Below are 18,885 nucleotides of genomic sequence, written 5' to 3'. Positions count from 1 at the left end.
TGATTGGTCGAGAGAGGCCGGGCCAGCAGAGCGAGGTGGCGACGCTGATCCAGCAGACCCTGGACCAGGAGAAGAGGCAGAGGGAGCTGCTGGAGCAGCAGTACGCCCAGTACGACGCAGACGACGACGAGGAGGTAACGACACACGCCGCCGCCCCCCCCCGCCCTCCCACAGCGGACCCCCACGCGACGCGCTCTCTCCTCCTCCTCCTCCACGTAATCAGACGCTTTGAACCGAACGCCGGTGTCTGTGTTGAGCGGTAGAGTCGTGCATAAGGCGTAGCTGCATGCACCCAACAGCCGTTTTTTACGACACAATAGCCATGTTTTTAGTGTTGATCCCATCCGTCTTGCCTAAAGGAACGGTTGAGAAAGATTGGTTAAGATCGGATCATATTGATTAAGACTGAGTCGGATTACACCCACCAGGAGAGCCAGCCAACAAATGGGAGTTCACTGCTTTCAACTCATAAAACTATTAATGAAAATGCTTGGAAGCCAGCCGTTGCGGTTTGGATTCAGCGGATTTTGGAACGTCCAACAGCTTATCTGATTGGACGCGTCAAAACAGGGTCAAAGTTCAAATTATTAGGAATACATTGGCAACAATCGACGCTGAACCCTCGTCATGTGTGGACGCCTCGAGGCGCTTCTTTGGAGAGCTGAGGTCTTTGAAGATCCGTTTTGAATAACAACTGTTGATATCTTTATCAGCTGAAGCTTTATCGTTTAAAAATGATGAAATCGAAGGATGTGGCTGATGGTGGTTCATTTCCCCTGACAGTTGACAGGAAGCTTTACTTTCTATAACTGATACAGAAAGTATCAGGTTTAGAAATAACTGATACTGTGTGTGTGTGTGTGTGTGTGTGTGTGTGTGTGTGTGTGTGTGTGTGTGTGTGTGTGTGTGTGTGTATCCTAAGACACGTACGACACCCACACACACGTGCACACATACCAAAGTGGACCTGCACGCACACATGCGCAATGTCATTCTCTCACTTACTCACTCCTTTCCTACGCACACGCACTCACTCCCTTCATCACTAACTCACACGTTTATAGTAGGCCCATTTTGCACACAGACATACAGTTAATCTAGCTTCGAGCTTTCTCTCTGTCTCAGACAGACACACACACACACACCCAAACACACATACACACACACACACACATGTGTGGGCCCTAGGGCAAAGTGTCTGGTGTGTAAGCTGCTGTGTGAGCGAGCTGCATCAGGGACATTCACGGACACTTTCTAGGAGCGAAGCATTCATGGTGACATCTCGCTCTGTGTCAGTGTTTGTGTGTGTGTGTGTGTGTGTGTCATTACGTGTGTCTGCATGTACCCTTAGGTCCCCTTTATTTCCACGTGAGTAAATATATCAACCACCACAAGAATGCACAGTTAATGCACACAACACATATTCAAAATGGCAGTTAAGTTCTAATTACTTTCCTAATACCTTTCCGTTCTTCTTAATGACCGCCAGGTTTAAACAAAAAAATACCATTGGATGGATTAACAATAAACATATGTTCAAGGAAGCGTCTAGAGACAGAAACATATGTTTAAAGGAAAATAAGCGCTCTGAAAACATAATTGCTGCTGGGTGGTAAGCACTCACAGAGCCATTTCAGTGATCTGTGTGGCGATAAAAACCACCTCATCAATATGAATACCTCTATAAATATAACGGCTTTCACTTGTGGGGGGTGGAGCTGCGTTTTGCGTGTGTCCTTTTTTTATCTGCCACCTGCGGGCTCATGAAGGGAGATTCTATGTTTACCATAAGTTGTTTTTTTTCATTGGTATGTGGGTGCATGTGTGGCTGCCGGCACATGGGAAAGACACACATGCACCCATTCTCTCACTCTGTCTCCATCTCTCCCTCTCACACCTACACACACACATGCACACACATTCACCCACGCGCATGCACACACACAAACACACACAATCAACCCCCAACCATGGCGAGGCAATAGATCATAACAAAATAAGATGTCTCCATTGTATGAGGACAATGCCGGAGTCGGTGACGGGTTTATGTTATATGCAAATTAGTATTTGTATTTCCCATCTCATGTCAACAACAGATAATTGGATTTCGAGAAATGGGATGTTAATGTGGGTTTATGAAAATGTTAAAACAAATCAGAACACCGATAGCTGCTAGTATTTGTTAGTATTTGTGGCGGTTCTTACTGGTGGTCTAAGTGCTGTTATAAGGCTTCATACTGCTAATTGATACGGCTGTCTGTTGCGTGATGGAATGAGATCTCCATCTCCTTCTCAGATGGTGGGAAAATATTGATCAATCGACGAGATTAAACCAAATATCACAGAAACAGACGCAACAAAATAGGTCTCCCCTGAATGCTGTGTGAGGTAAAAGGAGATGTGAGTAAATGGATTTCCTCGTAATGCTACACCCAGTCCCTCCACACACGGGCGTAGGCGTAGCAGGGAGCAGTGTGCGCTCAAAGCGGATGTAGGAGGTTGAGCGATTGCATTTCATGTTGTCTGACGTATTTGACTCAGAAACACGGAAGTCATTATGCAATGTAATACTATTTAGAATCAAATGAAAATAAATGTGTGTAGCGCAGCAATACACATCATCCATCATCAGTCATTTGACTTTGACTTTTTACAACAATCCATGATTTGAAAGTCGAAGAAAAATCATAACCTAGCATGAGGAACCCTCTTTCAAACCTTCCGTCCTCCCGCCTGTTACGTAAACTAAATGTAATGAAATATGTCATAAAACAACGTGTGATATGTGTCAAAACCTTTTATTTGGACCACGACAGAGAGTCCTCTGTCTCCTCTCCATCTCTCCCACGGGGCGTGGAGATCCTAACGGCGGCGCTCGCTCTCCTTCTCGGCTCTCTGTCCCACAGCAGACGGGCGAGTACGCCACGGACGAGGAGGACGGCGGGCCGCCGGGGGGGTCCGGCGGAGACAAGAGCATCGAGGTGTTCGACCTCCCTGAGAACGAGGACGTCCTCACCCCCTCCGAGGTGGACGCCGGAAAACTCTACCAGAAGTTCAGAGAGGTCAGAGGTCATTCTTCCCCTTCCCGTGCACCCCCCCTGCACGTCCTCTCAGGTCCGCCGTCGCCGCGTCGTAATGGCGCGTTCGAGGTGCAGCGTGCACCTCCCCGCACGGGTTGCAGAGTGGGGAATCTCCCAGCTTTCTTGCAGCATTTCACCGAGGCACGCCCCCTTTTGTTCGGAATGTTTAAGAATTCGGAGAGTCCGTCGAGCTCAGAGAGGATAACTGTACAGATCGACCAACAAAAATGGCGTTTTTTTTTTTAAATGCGCTTACAAAGTTGATTACACTGCTGCTTTAATCCGGTCACCAATGTATGCATTGCACGGTCTTACTGTGTGTGCAGTGCAATGTCGAGTTTCGTTGTTTGGTTTTCGAGCGGCTTTGCTAAAGAGGCTAATGTAGCTTACAATAACAATGACTAGCCAATGACTGTTCTTCGCCAACTCGTCGGGTAGCGATGCCCGACAGAGACAAACAGGAACGCTGTAAGTACTAAAAACCAGGAAATTACGTCACAAGACGTAATATATGCGGGTGGTGTATGATGCAATCTCGAAGACACCATACGAACCCCCCCACCCCACCCCACTCCTTCTCCAGAGAGAACGAGAGTTAACATCGACGTCAGTCAAATAGTTCAGTTCTTAGTTCTAGATTGCGGTTCATACCGATTGTGTAACAACCTGCAATCGGATTAAATCAACTCTTAGAACTTAATCTGGATGAGCAGACACGAGGCCACTGTGGGAACGCCTTTACGTTACGAAACATGCTGTTAACACCCTATAGAATGCAGCCGAAAGCCTATCACAATTTATTTTACACAATGTGTTTGTGTCCCTCCCCTCCCCCCCTTCACAAGCTCCACAAAGCCTGTGACCGATAAAAGGGCGACACCTTCTTTTGACGCGATCGGCGCCCCAACACACGCCATAGGAAACGCATTCCCAAACCTGCCTCAGAAAGTTGAGCGGTGGCAGCGATGGCAGATGGCCGATGACCGGTTTGACGACGCTCTCTGGGCAGGGGAACAGCTGCTGGAATAGAGAGCCCTGCAGCAGTCTGCCCCCCCCCCCCCCCACAGACAGCCTTAGAGTAGCTCGGTGACGCGTCGCACATCTGGCTCCGTCGCCAACGCCGACAGCTGTATCAAACCAGATTGTTAAATGCCTCCCGAACGCGAGCCGTCCAACGTTTCCCCACGATCACACGCACACACGCACCTTCCTTTTCCCTCTCTCTTTAGTCGCTGTTCCTCTGTTCATCCCACTTCTGTCATTCTCATTTTATTTTTCGACCGTACTTTGTCTCTCTGGCCCTCGCCCCTGTTGCGGTATGTTCTTTTAGTGTTAATACATGCTACTTGTAACAGACGCTGTACTCCGACACCAGCTCTCTGTGGATGACATTCACTGTCCGTGATCAACGGGGGAAGGGAGCAGTAGAGAGAGAAGTCAATCACGGTCCCCTGAAAGACTTCAGGAGCAGCAATCAAGGCCTTTGTACTTCAATGATGACACCATCAATAACCAATAGCTCAATAGAATGAAGCGCTTCTAACAGCGCGTCCGATCCTCTCTGTAGAGTCGATGTGGCTTCGGTGTGAGCCCTCTTCTTCCTTCTCCCGGCCGAGCCCCTGGTGTGACCTCGATCCGTTGAATCATCCTCCACCCTCTCCTCCGTCTCCGCTCCCCCTTGCATAAAGCTTCCCCTCCTGCATCCTGGTTCCTTAACGGTCCACTACAGGGCTATCCGTAGCCTCTCCCTCAGCCCCACCTCCACCCCTCTCTCTGAAGACCGCTCTCCGTGCTGCCCTGGTCCCGTGAGAGCTGAGTGTCAGTGCTCTGGGGGGGGGGGGGGGGGGGAAGTGCTGTCATGGTCGACCGGCCCACTCCATCACACTGTATCGACAGCCGTGAGGGGAGTGCGCCCATGCATTATGAGACCTTCCCCGTCCCCGGGCGCCCCTCTGACGCCATCGCCTCTGAATCTCAGATTGGATTCTCTCTCTCTCTCTCTCTCTCTCTCTCTCTCTCTCTCTCTCTCTCTCTCTCTCTCTCTCTCTCATATCATCTCTCTCTCTGTCTGGTTTTCTTTCTCATCTACTCCCTCTCTCACCCCACAGCTGCAGATCAAACACACAGTCACCGAGGCCGAGATCCAGAAACTGAAGAACAAGGTAAGAGGGGTCGGACTGACGGTCTGTTGTCATGCAGGTGGGGGTGGGGGGGTGGAGTAGCTGGTGGTGGTTTGAGTGGCTGGTTGTGGAACATAAGTGTGTCAGGAGAGAAGCTCAGGTTATCGCTGAAACGCTGTCTTTTAGTTTTTAAAACAGTCCAGTTGTATTCTCTGGATTTGTGCTGCTGCCGGTATTCTTCACTACAGGATAGTTTTTTATTTTGTCGACTTGGGAGTTTTTGCGTAAAGTCCAATGATTGTGTGCGTATATTCACTATTTAGATTTAGAAGAGTCACTCCGACCCAAAGTAACCTTCTGTGAATTAAAGACACGTCATTAACATCTGGGGGTTAGGCATCTCGCCCAAGGATGCCTACAGGTATACTGCAGGCATTGGGTATCGAACCCGGAACCTTTCATCCGCGAGTCCAACACCCTAAGCCGGGCCAATCCTGCTTCTACTTCAGCACCGGCCCTCTGTGTCCGGGATAATGGCCTCTCTGTTGGCTTTTTATAAGCTTATCTAAAGTAAGCAGCGATAAGCTAACGTCTGAAATGCATCCGGTGATTGTTTGAGCTGGGAACTGAGCGGCATGTGTTTGTGGACAAGGACACATGTCTTAATGAGAGGTCCTTGTGTGTGTGTGTGTGTGTGTGTGTGTGTGTGTGTGTGTGTGTGTGTGTGTGTGTGTGTGTGTGTCTGTACCTGTGTGTGTGTGTGTGTGTGTGTGTGTGTGTGTGTGTGTGTATGTGTGTGAGTTGTGTGTGTGTGTCAGTGGAACCATATCTTAATTTTACTGTGTGCAATTTAGAAACTCGGTCAAATTTAATAGCCCCGGTCTTTACGGCTTAAATTGATGTGCTCACGGTTACCATGTCAACTGCATTAAGGGAGCAACGCCAGAGATGCCTTTTAGGGGAGGAAGATAGAAGATCAATTTTTATGACTGTTAACATTTTTGTTTCCTGTCCTCAAATATTTTGCTTTGTTCGTCTTTGGTTTATGGGAATGCCTGTTTTTCCCCCAATGTGGTGAAATATTAATGAACCACACCCTTTAGATTTACCCCTCGGTGTCCTTTATTCCCGCTCTATGACTCTGTGTTCCCTCCATGTTCCCATCAACCCCTACCTTTGACATGACCTTTGACCCATCCCCCCCTACCCAAGCTGGCGTCGGTGGAGCGGGAGAAGCAGCGCTGGGAGAAGGAGAAGAGCCAGCTGAAGGCCAGCATTGAGGAGAACAAGGAAAGGATGATGAAGCTGGAGGGCTACTGGATCGAGGCGCAGACCCTCTGCCACACGGTCAACGAGCACCTGAAGGAGGCCCAGGCGCAGTACCAAACCCTGGAGAAGAAGTACAACAAGGCCAAGAAGCTCATCAAGGACTACCAGCAGAAGTGAGTGGTGGCCGGGAAGCCATTTTGTTTGTTTTGGTTCTTATGATCCTGACTGCTGGCTGCTGTTTCTGTGTCATAACATGGGAATGAATGGCTTGAACGTTTAGGTGATGTTTGAATATGTATGACCGAATTAAATGACCAAAACAACAACAAACACCACACAAGACTTCTGAAACTGTTAAAGAACTTGCCAAGTAAATGGGTATGCAGCTAGGGCTTAACATTATACAGGAAAGGAGTCCTGAGAACTCATTTTCTAGAACATAGCATACACGTTAACCCCCCCAACGCAACCCAGAGCCCCCTCCAACATCGTCTCCTGGCTGTGTAATTAAGGCCCACTTACTTTATTGTATTTCCAAATTGATCAAGAGCTCACATTCATTATTTCTAACTGCGATCATTAAATGAGTCATTCAGCCATTAAGTAAGGAAAACGTACGCATATTCACTCCGTAAATCAATACAAAAAACCATACTCATGGTGTAAGTCTCAGCCCGTTCTAAACGCAGCCGAGGATCTCTTGCCTTCAGTCGTTCAGCCTCTTCTCCTCCACTTCCTCCCCTTCACCCCTCTAGTGCTCTGATCTCTCCCACCCATTCTGATTGGTCCTAATTGGCTCAGAGCTCCCCTGGGTAAAGCTCAGGTTCTCTGTTCTGTGGAGGCTAACTCTCTACATGCTAATTGCTAGCAAAGGATTTTAGTTCACCAAAACAAGGCCACAGTGGCCAAGTCAGCAAGGACGAAGAGGACAGAGTGGAGGTATGAAGGAGACATCTAAATGAGGAGCTTCTCTTTGTTATGCAAAAGACTGTGAGAGACAGAGAGAGAGAGAGAGAGAGAGAGAGAGAGAGAGAGAGAGAGAGAGAGAGAGAGAGAGAGAGAGAGAGAGAGAGAGAGAGAGAGAGAGAGAGAGAGAGAGAGAGAGAGAGAGAGAGAGAGAGAGAGAGAGAGAGAGAGAAAAAAAAAAAGGGAGACAACCAGACAGTGAGTTTTTGAGATGAGAAAGAGACCATGTTTCTTTTTGTTAGAGAGAGAGAGAAAAAGTGTGTCTGGGGCAGTGAGAGAGGCTATACTTGAGTGTGTGTGTGAGTGTGGGCATGTCTGCGTGCTAGAGTTGTTATGTGTACGAGGTCAGTGTGTGAAATAAGTCAAAGTGACAGTCTTGGAAATGGCCCAAGATTTCCCCTCACGCCGATTAAGAATGTATTCACACACACTCACCCACACACACACACACACACACACACACACACACACACACACACACACACACACACACACACACACAATGTATTTGTGTCATCTCCCTCGCTTTTCCCCCCATTCTGCTCTCCATCTTAAAGCGAAGTGACTCAGCAGCACATTAACTCCCCCACCCCCGCTGTTCTCCTCCGCCCCGCTGTGTCCCCAGGGAGGTGGAGCTGGTCCAGAAGGAGGACGCTGAGAGGAAGAGGCTGGAGGAGGCAGAGGAGGCCCACCTGGCGGAGATCCAGAGCCTGCAAGTCAGGGTGAGGGCGAGCCTGAAAGGAGAGCTCAGAGCGCCGCAACTCTCGACGACCCCCGCGCAGACAGACCAAACACACGCAAACGAAGACAACGACGTCGGTTTAGACGGCGGCGCGCTGCAACTCGAGGACGCGTGCAAAGAGACGCATCGCAGGGAAATGAAGGAGGCGTCTCACTCCTCACGTGTTTGACGTTGCGTGCGCAGCATGTAGGAAACAAGCGCAGCATGTAGAACACAAACACAAAACAGACACCAAACGGAAATGCTTCACTTTGACGACAAACGCCAACGAATGTTGCTAACAGAGGAATTAAAAGTGATGGACACGTCTTGGCGCGCTTGTCGTAGCCGCCGTGGTTTGAGACTTATGACACTAGTAAAGTCGGCTATCTGTCAGTGGTGTTTGAAATGAGCTAAAACGTATAACGGAACGTTTGTTTATACATTGTGTAAATCATTTCTTCATTAGCTTGGGTTTTGTCGATTTGGATGTGTTTTCTTAACAGTGGGTTGAGCTCACAGGGCCACCCTTACATTAGTCGTAAAGTATCTCCAATTACTCCGGCCTTCCCTTAATAACACACACACATTAACAATGCTAAAAGGCCATTGGCTAATCCCCTTTCCTCCCGCCCCTTCCTGCCTGTCTGTCTCGGTCCAGATTGCGACACTGGAGTCGGAGCTGATGCTGCTGATGAAGCAGAACGGCATCCAGGTCAACAACAACAACAGTAACAGCAACAGCAACAACAGCAGTCGCAGTAACAGTAGCGCCGCCGCCGACAGGTCCCGCCCCCAGCAGCAACCAGGTGGGGCCCCTGCGCATATGCCGACCGCAGGTCCGTACCCGTGGAGATGACTTTGCTGTGGTTGTTTTCTTATTATGGCAGTTGTGATTTCCTGGATGAACCAGGTAGCAGAGGTGAGGCAGGGAGTGAGGGCGAGGGGGGAATCTAAACTGTTATTTTTATTTCCATCCCTAATGGGAGGTTAATTGAGTTCATATTTAAGCCTGAGAAGGTCTGGGTGCAGAGAGGGGGAATGATTAGATTAGTGGGCAGCGTTTAGAATTAGTGAAGTAATGGGAAGGATGAAGTGCACCGGGATATTAATACTCCAGGCAGACACATTTTGTTGATCAGTGTCTGGCCCTGGATGAATAAAAGATTCACCAATCCCTGGTCCCCAGCTCAAATATGTTGTTTCATTTGAATCATTTTTTATTGAAGTGCTGCAGGTAAGGTTCAACGTGTACCCCAACAGAGTACACAAACAGCAATAACTCACACTGTATTTCTGTGCACTCCAATGCCTTTTTTTGTTGTTGATTAATACAGTAAACATACACGGGGATGCATCTCCTTTCATGTATCCCTTGATTTAAAAAGCATTGCTGAAGCTTACATGTTCAGACAAGAACATAACCACTGAAACAATACAATGTGACAGACAAAAGTAGTTCACGAGGGTAAAAAGCGGAGCAATAGCAGTTTTTCAACGACTCATTGGAGATGAGCAGAACCCCTGGAACACATCCCTCTGATGCAGTCTGCCTGTCTGCCAAACCACTGCACAAGACCCACCGTTGTGGGCTTGGCGTAGGATTGCAGGCCTTTTTTATTATTAACTTTTCAGTGGTACTTTGTTATAATAACTGGCTGCTGCTGTAAGATCCAGTCGTGCTCCAGTGTTTTAAGTTTGTGACGCAGCTAATACGTCGTTTTACAGTTCAGTTACTGCAGCGCTGCGTATCAGGTTCAGTGCATGAAACAGCCTTGCCTCGCTGCACATCAAAATTGATGAACAATGTGTGTGTGTCTGTGGGTGTGCGTTCTCAGGGTTGGATTCTCCCAGTAGAAAGCCGACCCACGGCGGTCGGGTGCGAGGCAGCATCAGCTCTACCGAGGGAGAGGTTTGTCAATAAACCGAAAGTCAATTTCCATTAATTTCTCACATCAAGCCATAATGGAGTTCTTTGATGTGTGTTTGTGTGAGCTTGTGTGTGTGTGTGTGTGTGTGTGTTTTTGTTTTGCCATTTGGCCATTTGGCCCCATAATGCAGAGTCATCCTATCAGATATCATAATACCTTTCTCGAAGCGATTCATTAATCGCTGTGTTAGTGTTCGGTGCTAGCGGAACGAATGATGCGGTTGTCTCTCAGCATGTTACAATAGATGCTGACGGAGAGGCACTAATGGCGGCCTTTGTTAGCGTAGCAGTAGCATACACAGCACTGGGGCAAAAAAGGCACGAGCGCTGAGTCGTGACTGGCCAGATACAGGCTCCCAGACTGGGAAATGAGGTTTGAAACGAACCTGAGAACCTGCTTGTATGTAACACACAATAAGAAGAACTTGAAGACAAAGATAAAAACAGAATGATGAAGCAGTTGTGTGTGTTTTTTATTCAACAAAAAAAGGTGTTCTTTAGTATAGGAACAGGACAACAGATTGAAAGAGAGAGGGGTTGTATTGTGTGGCATAGGACCTCAGGTCGTAATGGAACCTGGCTGCGTTGTTACTAGGTATTGATTTTATGGAGGAATTCACCCTCTGGTCATACTGGTTGGTTGTTGGGTGGGAAAAACCTAGAATCTTTGGGGAAACATGAAAAGGTATTCGCCAGGCATTCTCAATGTTTCCTGGGGGAGGAAATGGAATTACATTTACATTTACGTTTAGGGGATTCAGCAGACGCTTTTATCCAAAGTGACATTTGTCAGAAGAAAGAGAAACAACACAATACGCTGTCGGTACAGTAAGGATTTTCATAGAGACCAAGCCCTTACAATTGCTAGGTTAACCCGTTCCCTGCACACAACAATGAAAGCAAGGACAAGTAAGGATAAAAAAGGATTTAGCCTTAGGATAAATATTGCTAGACAATGCAAATATATTTTTTTCAAAGTAATATTTTTTATATTTTCCTTTGTAAATGGTCTGTATTTTTTTGGAATGTAGCGCTCAGTTAGTTCTCATGGTTTCCCAAAGTATTCTAGAAGGTTTCCCGACACACTAACCAATATGGTCCCTAGGTGAATAAGGACCCCTGCTGGCCTGCCTGCCTAGGGAACTAGCAAGTTGAGCCACCCCACATGTGTTTCCGGCCTTTCCATCCCTTTTTCCGCCATTAATATTGATCTATTTCATATTTACTGTATAAATTATATATTTGGTCTCCATCATATTGGTTTGTTCCATCCTCACTGTGTACCCCTCCTCTCCCAACTCTCTTGGTGGCAGGTGTCAGAGAGTACAACAGGAAGTCCCGCCCATAGCCGGAGTGGTTCGGTGCGCAGCGCGGCGTCCTTCGACGGCGCGGGACGCAGGAATCCCGGCAGCACTGAGGGTTCGCCGAGACGTTCACTGCTGCCGCAGGGAACCAATCAGGACGGTACGTTTGCCCTAGGCCCCGCCCTCACAACATAAAGCGATGAAATTAAATAATATGTTGGGCAGTGTCGATACAGCGGCCGTTTAGTGTTTGGCATGCACACTTAAAGCTCTTGACGCCAAAAGATATGGTCCGATGGACCTGCCTAATTTGAGGTTTCTTATGTATAGGTTTTTTTCGTACCCTCTTTTTGTTATTTCCTTTGGCTGGAAAGTCAACATTTTGCTGCAGAGTAAAACATAAAAGTAAAGAGCCAGGTGTCATGAAATGCTCCGAGTCACATTCACCGGACGCTGAAACAAAATGACCGAAATAAACCCAATAAGACCTGGGATCATGACGAGGCAACCGTGGAGCCGGGAGCTGGGTCATGCTTCAGAAGAGTGTGTTTATCATCCGCGGGACGTCACAGAGGGTGTTTTCTGTCCGCAGGGTGCCAGTCTCACATGGTGTCTGGAGCGGCTGGCAGTGGGGAGGAGAGCCCCAACAGACAGGCCCCGGGGCCCGGGTATGACCTTGCCCAAACCCAATAATGAGATAGAAAACAACACAACACTGTACTGGGATAACGAGTGGTAGGACAGTCGTCTATAATCCATTCACCCGCGGGGGCCTCATGAATCAATCATTTAAAAAAATTAACGTCTGGCTGCATGTGTTAAAACAAAGATGTGGGGCCACCTTTTGCGAGGACTAGTTTCAGTATAAAATGTTTTAAAACTTTTAGAACAGCAAAAAGTGTCAAAGCGGTGTGAGAACATATAGGCTGTGATCACGGTTTTGGTTACCGTAGTAACGCGTGACACCAGCTGCCTCGTCTCATCTCCTCTCTGTTCCTCTCAGAGTCTCGCTACGGCAAAGCAGAACCAAGGATCCCCGGGCATCGCCGGGAAACAGGTAAACACATTGTTTAGATACCTGTGGTGTTGTCATCTGCTGTATGCCAAACCCAGGCTGCCTAGAGTCTAGCAGGACTCATCCCTGGATCAACTTCATGCATTTTGCTTTACTGGATCTTCCCTAAGAGACACTGTTTGTGTGCGTGTGTGCGAGTGTGCGTGTTTGTCTATTGATCTCGTCTGCTAGTCATTAATTATCAACGTTGTGTTTTCTGCACAGTGGGCAGTCTCTTGTTAAGTTTTCTTGTTATTACATTTTTTTTTATTTCTGGATCCGCACCAGGAACACACAAACGCACACCCACACACCCCTTTGTTGTAGTCCTATTTGTTTGTGTGTGTGTTTGTGTGCGTACACATTGTTTTGTGTGTGTGTGTGTTAACCTAAATAACTTACAGTGCATAACGACAGTGCCTACATTTATGTGTATCTGATAATGCAGTTTTCAGTACACTCCTCTATTTGCTGCACTCATTGCCGGCAGCAATATAATCAGTCAGGAGTCTAGAGTGTGTGTGTGTGTGTGTGTGTGTGTGTGTGTGTGTGTGTGTGTGTGTGTGTGTGTGTGTGTGTGTGTGTGTGTGTCAGAAAGTGTGTGTCTGCGCATTGGAGAGCAAAACAGGAAGGGGAGAAATGGGGAGAGAGAGAGAGTGGGAGTTCAAGACAGGGGTACAGGCACCAGGCAGGCGGACAACAACCCACAGTTGGCCCAAACTAGGGCCATGGTCACTCTGCCCCGCTCTCCCACTCTTCCTGCCAACACACGCACGCACAAGATTTGAGAATTATTTAGTCGTCTGGGAAGTAAATCTGTGTTGTCATCATTGCATCAAGTTTCTAAAGTCTCTCGCTCTTTCTGTGTTTCCTCGTCTCTTTGTCTCTGTCTGTATGTGAGTGTTTGTGCCTATTTCTGTCCCTCTCTGCGTCTCTATCTCTGTTTCTTTGTCTCTTTCTCCCTCTGTGTCTCTGTGTGTGTGTGTCTCTCTCTGTCCCCGTATGCTCTCCCTCCCTGTTTCTTTGTCTCTCTCTCTGTCTCTGTGTCTCTCTCTCTGTCTCTGTGTCTTTGTCACTCTCTCTGTCTCCGTGTCTCTCTCTCTGTTTCCGTCCCTCTCTCTCTCCCTCTGTTTCTTTGTCTCTTTCTCCCTCTGTGTCTCTGTGTGTGTGTGTGTCTCTCTCTGTCCCCGTATGCTCTCCCTCCCTGTTTCTTTGTCTCTCTCTCCCTCTGTCTATCTGTGTGCGTGTCTCTTTCTGTGCCCGTATGCTCTCTCTCTCTCAGTTCCACGGAGCCCTCGGTGGAGGACAGTCCAGAGAAACTCACGGCCAAGGTATATGAGGTCAAACTGCACAGCACAGAGGGTTGATGATGTCATGGTTGTATTATGGTGAATGCTGCCATGGCGCCGCAAGGCCTAACTGTTAATGTGAAAACAACCAATTAGAGTGCTCTTTCATGAGGCAGTTGGAAAAACATTAGTAAAACTAATTGTCCAATCATGTATTCAATCATAGGTCATTTTAGCAAAATTGTGGATAACCAAATAGAAATAGATAAACCCTTTTTCACGGGTTTTCAGACGTTTTTGTATGATTGAAATCAATCTTATTTTCTTAAAAGTGTTTTTAGTTGCTATTGTTATTCATTTAAATAAACCTGCTTTTTGTTCAACAGAACTTTTTAACCTGGCCCCACTTCTTCTCCTATTCATATTATTTGGTATTGTATATATTGTGTATCCCTTACTTTCGTCCAATCATGCATCCCTTTTGGTCAAATGGTCAATGATTGGTGGTTTAAGGTAAATAGGGATAACGAAACCAATAAATTCTCCTTAATCATAAAGGTTGAAAATATCGCCAAATCTCAAGAAACCTGTGCAAACCAGATGACACATTTGATCAGCCTACATAAGTTGATTAATCAATGAGTGATTGTAGAGCTTTAAATCAAATCAGTTTTAAATTGGTTATTTGTTTAACCACAGGCCGGGCTGATCTTGGTGTTACATCATTTAAGTATCCTGACACTAACGTATTCTTTATACTAACGTGAAAATCTCATTTCCCAGGCGAAATGATTTAGATATGCACGGCTGGTCTTCAGTAGCACACAATCATTCTAGCACATCCATTGCTCCTCTTCAATTTCTCTCCTGTATCACTCAAAAACAGATTCACTGATCCGTCTTAATTAACTAATCCTTAGGGTCTGCGGGTGAAAGTAAAAAAAAATAAAACTGCACCTCCCAGCCTGAGCTCATTGGACCCAGGCGCTGTAAAGCCAAGCCTTGGCCCTTGTGGTTCTCTCGTCTCCTAGGGTCCGGCCCTCAGCGCCGACAGCAGCAGCAGCAGCTCGGTGGAGATCAGCAGCCTGCTGAACGAGGCCAAGATGTCGGAGCACTCCCACGCGCCGGCCCTCTCTTCAGACGAGGTGCGCCCACAGACACCCCCCCACCCCCCCCCCCCCCCCCCCCCCCCCCCCCCCGATACACACAAGCCTCTCTTTGACACCACAAGACAACGCGTGACTAAACACTGAGGTGTCTCTGCTGGGTTTCAGAGTCATGGTTGTTCTTTAGCAGAGGATACTGTCTGCAATGCGGTGAAGACGCCATTTTTTTTGGTGTCTTTTTCATTTGGTGTTAATAAAGTTGTATTCTGTTGTCCTTCATGCTGCCATGCTCAAGAGCTTGGATATGATAGAGGATGAGGTAAGGCTGTCACTCAATGTCTGCGGCATCCATGTTTTTTTTTCACAGAATAGTTTCCCACGCGTGATTTGCCATTTAGTTACGTAGATCTCCTTATCCCCCTTTTAGTTATCGCATGTAAGGGTGAGGCATTATCTTTTTATCATCTATAAACCCATATAGATGTGTGAGTGCCATCATCCTGTCCTCTGTCTGCAGATCCTAGACGAGGCCCAGTTCCCCAGGCAGCACCAGGGGCCGAACCTCAGCGTGACAGAGTGGACCCCCCAGCAGGTGGCCCGCTGGCTCATCGGACTCCACCTGGAACTCCATGTCCCAGAATTCACTGCCAAAAACGTGGACGGGGAGCGCCTCCTGCAGATGGAGAGCAACGAGCTGAAGGTGAGTGGACCTCTCCCACAAAGCTGCCGGCTAAATTACAAAAAGAGAAGCGGTAAAGGTTTCTAGTATGTAGAATTTATCGACGAGCTGGAGCTGCGGAGGCGGGTCTATTGGCAAGTTGAGTCGATCTTTTTGGTGTAGCAACCATAACACTTAATCACAGTGAGCCTCAAACGGCTTCACGTGCCCACGTTATACGACACCCGCCAACCCAAAGCCCTCTAAGAGTCAAGCACAAAATGCCAGAGTTTCAAAATGGGCGGCAATAGATGTGGTGGCATAAAACAAAGTAGAAATAAAGGTGAAGGTTAAGTCCATTGTGAAAATGGTTGCTTGTGTGTGTGTCTCTGTGTGTGTTTGTGTGTCTGCATGTGCGTGCATGTGTGTGCGTGCGTGCGTGTGTATGTGTGCCTGTGTGTGTGTGTGTGTGCATCCGCATATGGGTATGTGTGTGCATATGCGTGTGTTTGTGCGCGTGCGTTGTGTGCGTGCGCAGGCCCTGGGCGTCTCGTCGTCCCAGGACCGGGGGCTGCTGAAGAAGAAGATCAAGGAGCTGAAGGTGCTGCAGGACAAGACCCGGAGGAACCGGGAAAAGCTGGAGAGGCAGCGCGACAAGCTCCGCCAGAGAGAGCAGGAGCAGCAGAGACAGAGCCAGGACGAGCCCTAGGCCCCCCGGGGGAGCCCGGCACCTCCCCCTACTGTCGTTCTTATCACGCTCCCCGCACCCAGTAGCACCTCCAGACCCCGGGACATCGCCAAGGACCCCCGTGTCCTCAGTGGGGTGCCCTTAAAGATGCCCGATGCTGCTCAAATATTCCACATGGCTCAGTGGTGGTGGTGGTGGTGGTGGTGGGCCACAGTGAGACCACCAGCTGGCTGTTGGGCGGTGTGTTTTATTTTTTTTCCACAGAGTAGAAAACCAAAAAAAAGGTGCTCACACTGTTGATAGGTCGCTGCCCCCCTGCCCGCCCGTCCTTCTCCCCAGCCGTCATCCCCCCCACCAACGCTATTTCTGTATTACGGTTTCAACATCTGCTCAGATCTATATTTATTTAGACATTTACTGCTGTACGTGTATTTATTCATATTCATGGTTAGATGGCGAGAGGGTTGAACATGACCTCCGCGTCCACCCAGAACATATCTTTTAGCTTCTTCTTATTTAGAGCCATCTGTAATAGCCATATTAATGGATGTGTACGATAGCGTCCCTTACAAGTGGCATTGTACATATACAGCGATGAATATAGATGCAGATATCCCTAGTGTGCCATCATGTGACAGGCAGAATTATATACAGTAATATATCCTGTCTGGAGGCGTTCCTTGAGGAAGTAACTGACAGCTGTGATGAAGAACACAAGCACTCACACAAACTCTGTGGGGGGACAGAGAGAGATCATATGGGCAATTAAACACGTCCACCACTAGATGTCGCCAGTGCTGCTTCCTCTCGTTGCTGCTGAATCTGAACACTGGAATCCATGCAAGTGGGGCCTGACTGAGAGAAAACAGATCTCTATGGACCCCACCTCTGACTACACTGGAAAAGTCCACATCACTGGAAAGTCGTCGACGGACTTGTGTGAAACTGACTCTGTATATTGTTCTTTCAGTGTTATAAAAGCAATTTCCCCGACAAAAATATGAAAATGACAGGAAAGAACCAGAACTCAAAAGGATGTCCAGGACGGGAATGGAGACTGTGGTAGTGTACGATGTACAGTAAAGACGACATAATAACCCACATAGTCATGCCGCCATGATTACAAAGTGAAACCTCGTACTTATATGCATACCGTTCTGACGCCGTCTGTAATCTGCTTTCGACCTCCTTTTTATATGATCAAAACAACAGATGATTACTACCCAGCTGCTGCCTTTGGGAAATCATAGATGAGTATTTATCTCTATTCACTTCTAAATAGTGTTTCAATCCGAAGATTGATCATCCGAATCATTTTACGAAATCCATTTATTATTGATCTAATTTAAACAAGACAAATTGAATCACACACATACAAATCACTGTTTCATTACCTTTCTTTTGACACCTGTGATCCTGAGAATATGTGAATGAATATCCAAGAATGCTATACCTTAATATTAATGCTTTTGTTTTTTGTCTTTCTTGTTAACATATTTAAACAAAACTGATATTCTGGAAGAAAGATGACTGGAGCTGTAGTTTTGAATAATTCATCACAGATGAAGGAAGTGATAGAAGTTGCACTAGTGAGATACAATAGGACATATTTTAGTGATGGCTCAACATTCATCGTTTACACTTGTCTGTTTGAAAGTTGGAAAGTATTTTTTGAGCTCTACATCCACTCAATGCAACAAAAGGTAGCTACTGTACCATTCTGAATGAAAGTTATTATTTATTTATGTATTTTATGAACCATCTTGACTATTGTTTATGCTACAGTAAGTTATGCAAGAAATAGAGTATTATTAACACCATCTAATGATTTATGCACAGTTGTGTTTTTCTTTCTTTCTTGGCCAAAAAAGATTTTATGTTAGAAGATAAAATATACTTTTTTTTTTTTTAGATATCAGTGGATAATCATCAACAATGTGACTTGAGATCATGATTCAACGTTAATATATCGTCCCATTTTAAAAATTTCAAAAAAATAAGAAAATCCTATTGTGTTGTTTCATCCTTCCTCTTAAACAAAAACGTAAGCGATACTTGACCCTTTCTGTGAATACTACCCCCATCACCACCTAGGTCGACGGACCAGTCCGTCCACTGAACATTTTCTATGTACAGTGAAACATGCCGAAAGCAATATACTGTATTATAAACCCTAAAGAAGCCTTGTTTTCTAACCTGGCGGTGGGCCGTGTACAGTTTGCTAGGGCTGCTACAGAAGGGGATCCCCTCCGTTTTGTGTTCCTACCCTCTTTCTCGTTGATTGACTAGCCTGCGCTCGCTGCTCGCGGGATGAATAGCGATCTCTAGGTAAAGGATGTTGTTTTGGGCAATGCCTGGAACCTTCTAGTGTGCGTCCGTCTTTCCTGTGCAAAGTGACGGGTAGAGAGAGCCAGGGTCACTCACACACTTTTCGCCACGCTTTAACGCTTTGGAACAAACCAAGCTGTTTGCTTATTCCTATCCTATTCTTACTTTCCCTTCGCTCCTTCTCCCTCTTTCTTTTGCATTATTAAAAGTTGGATTTGGCAGCTACTTGTCACACTGAATAAAATGTGCAGGCCCTGTCTGTTGATTCCTTTGGCTTGCCTTCTTCTATCCTGTCTGGCTTGTGTGCTCAGTGGCAATGTTTCCTTCAGTTTTTAATTACAATTTTTCAAATGATGCCCACAAAGCAGACAT

At 46.9% G+C, this 18,885-nt stretch overlaps 1 protein-coding gene across 8 annotated transcripts in view; it reads left to right on the top strand.

Annotated features, from left to right (window-relative positions):
• The window catches only part of ppp1r9a (protein phosphatase 1, regulatory subunit 9A), a 47,869-nt gene extending 29,083 nt beyond the window's left edge, over positions 1-18,786 (top strand). For 4 of the 8 annotated variants that reach the window (XM_060043410.1, XM_060043412.1, XM_060043409.1 and 1 more), the window contains 16 exons: positions 1-134; positions 2,910-3,062; positions 5,189-5,242; positions 6,413-6,642; positions 8,061-8,157; positions 8,818-8,995; positions 9,995-10,068; positions 11,400-11,550; positions 11,983-12,058; positions 12,394-12,447; positions 13,727-13,775; positions 14,120-14,164; positions 14,765-14,878; positions 15,135-15,158; positions 15,357-15,539; positions 16,036-18,786. The exon at positions 1-134 is cut by the window's left edge. In XM_060043410.1, the coding sequence (XP_059899393.1) occupies positions 1-134; positions 2,910-3,062; positions 5,189-5,242; positions 6,413-6,642; positions 8,061-8,157; positions 8,818-8,995; positions 9,995-10,068; positions 11,400-11,550; positions 11,983-12,058; positions 12,394-12,447; positions 13,727-13,775; positions 14,120-14,164; positions 14,765-14,878; positions 15,135-15,158; positions 15,357-15,539; positions 16,036-16,206 (1,787 nt within the window). In that variant the 3' untranslated portion in view covers positions 16,207-18,786. The remainder of the gene's footprint in view (positions 135-2,909; positions 3,063-5,188; positions 5,243-6,412; positions 6,643-8,060; positions 8,158-8,817; positions 8,996-9,994; positions 10,069-11,399; positions 11,551-11,982; positions 12,059-12,393; positions 12,448-13,726; positions 13,776-14,119; positions 14,165-14,764; positions 14,879-15,134; positions 15,159-15,356; positions 15,540-16,035) is intronic. The other 4 variants (XM_060043415.1, XM_060043416.1, XM_060043414.1 and 1 more) reach the window with 4 other exon arrangements.
• The last annotated feature ends 99 nt before the right edge of the window (positions 18,787-18,885 follow it).

The sequence above is a fragment of the Gadus macrocephalus genome, chromosome 22 (genome assembly GCF_031168955.1).
Source record: "Gadus macrocephalus chromosome 22, ASM3116895v1".
Classification (NCBI taxonomy): Eukaryota; Metazoa; Chordata; class Actinopteri; order Gadiformes; family Gadidae; genus Gadus; species Gadus macrocephalus.
The sequence above is the reverse complement of the archived record's forward strand: the minus strand, read 5'-3'. Positions and strand labels throughout refer to the sequence as shown.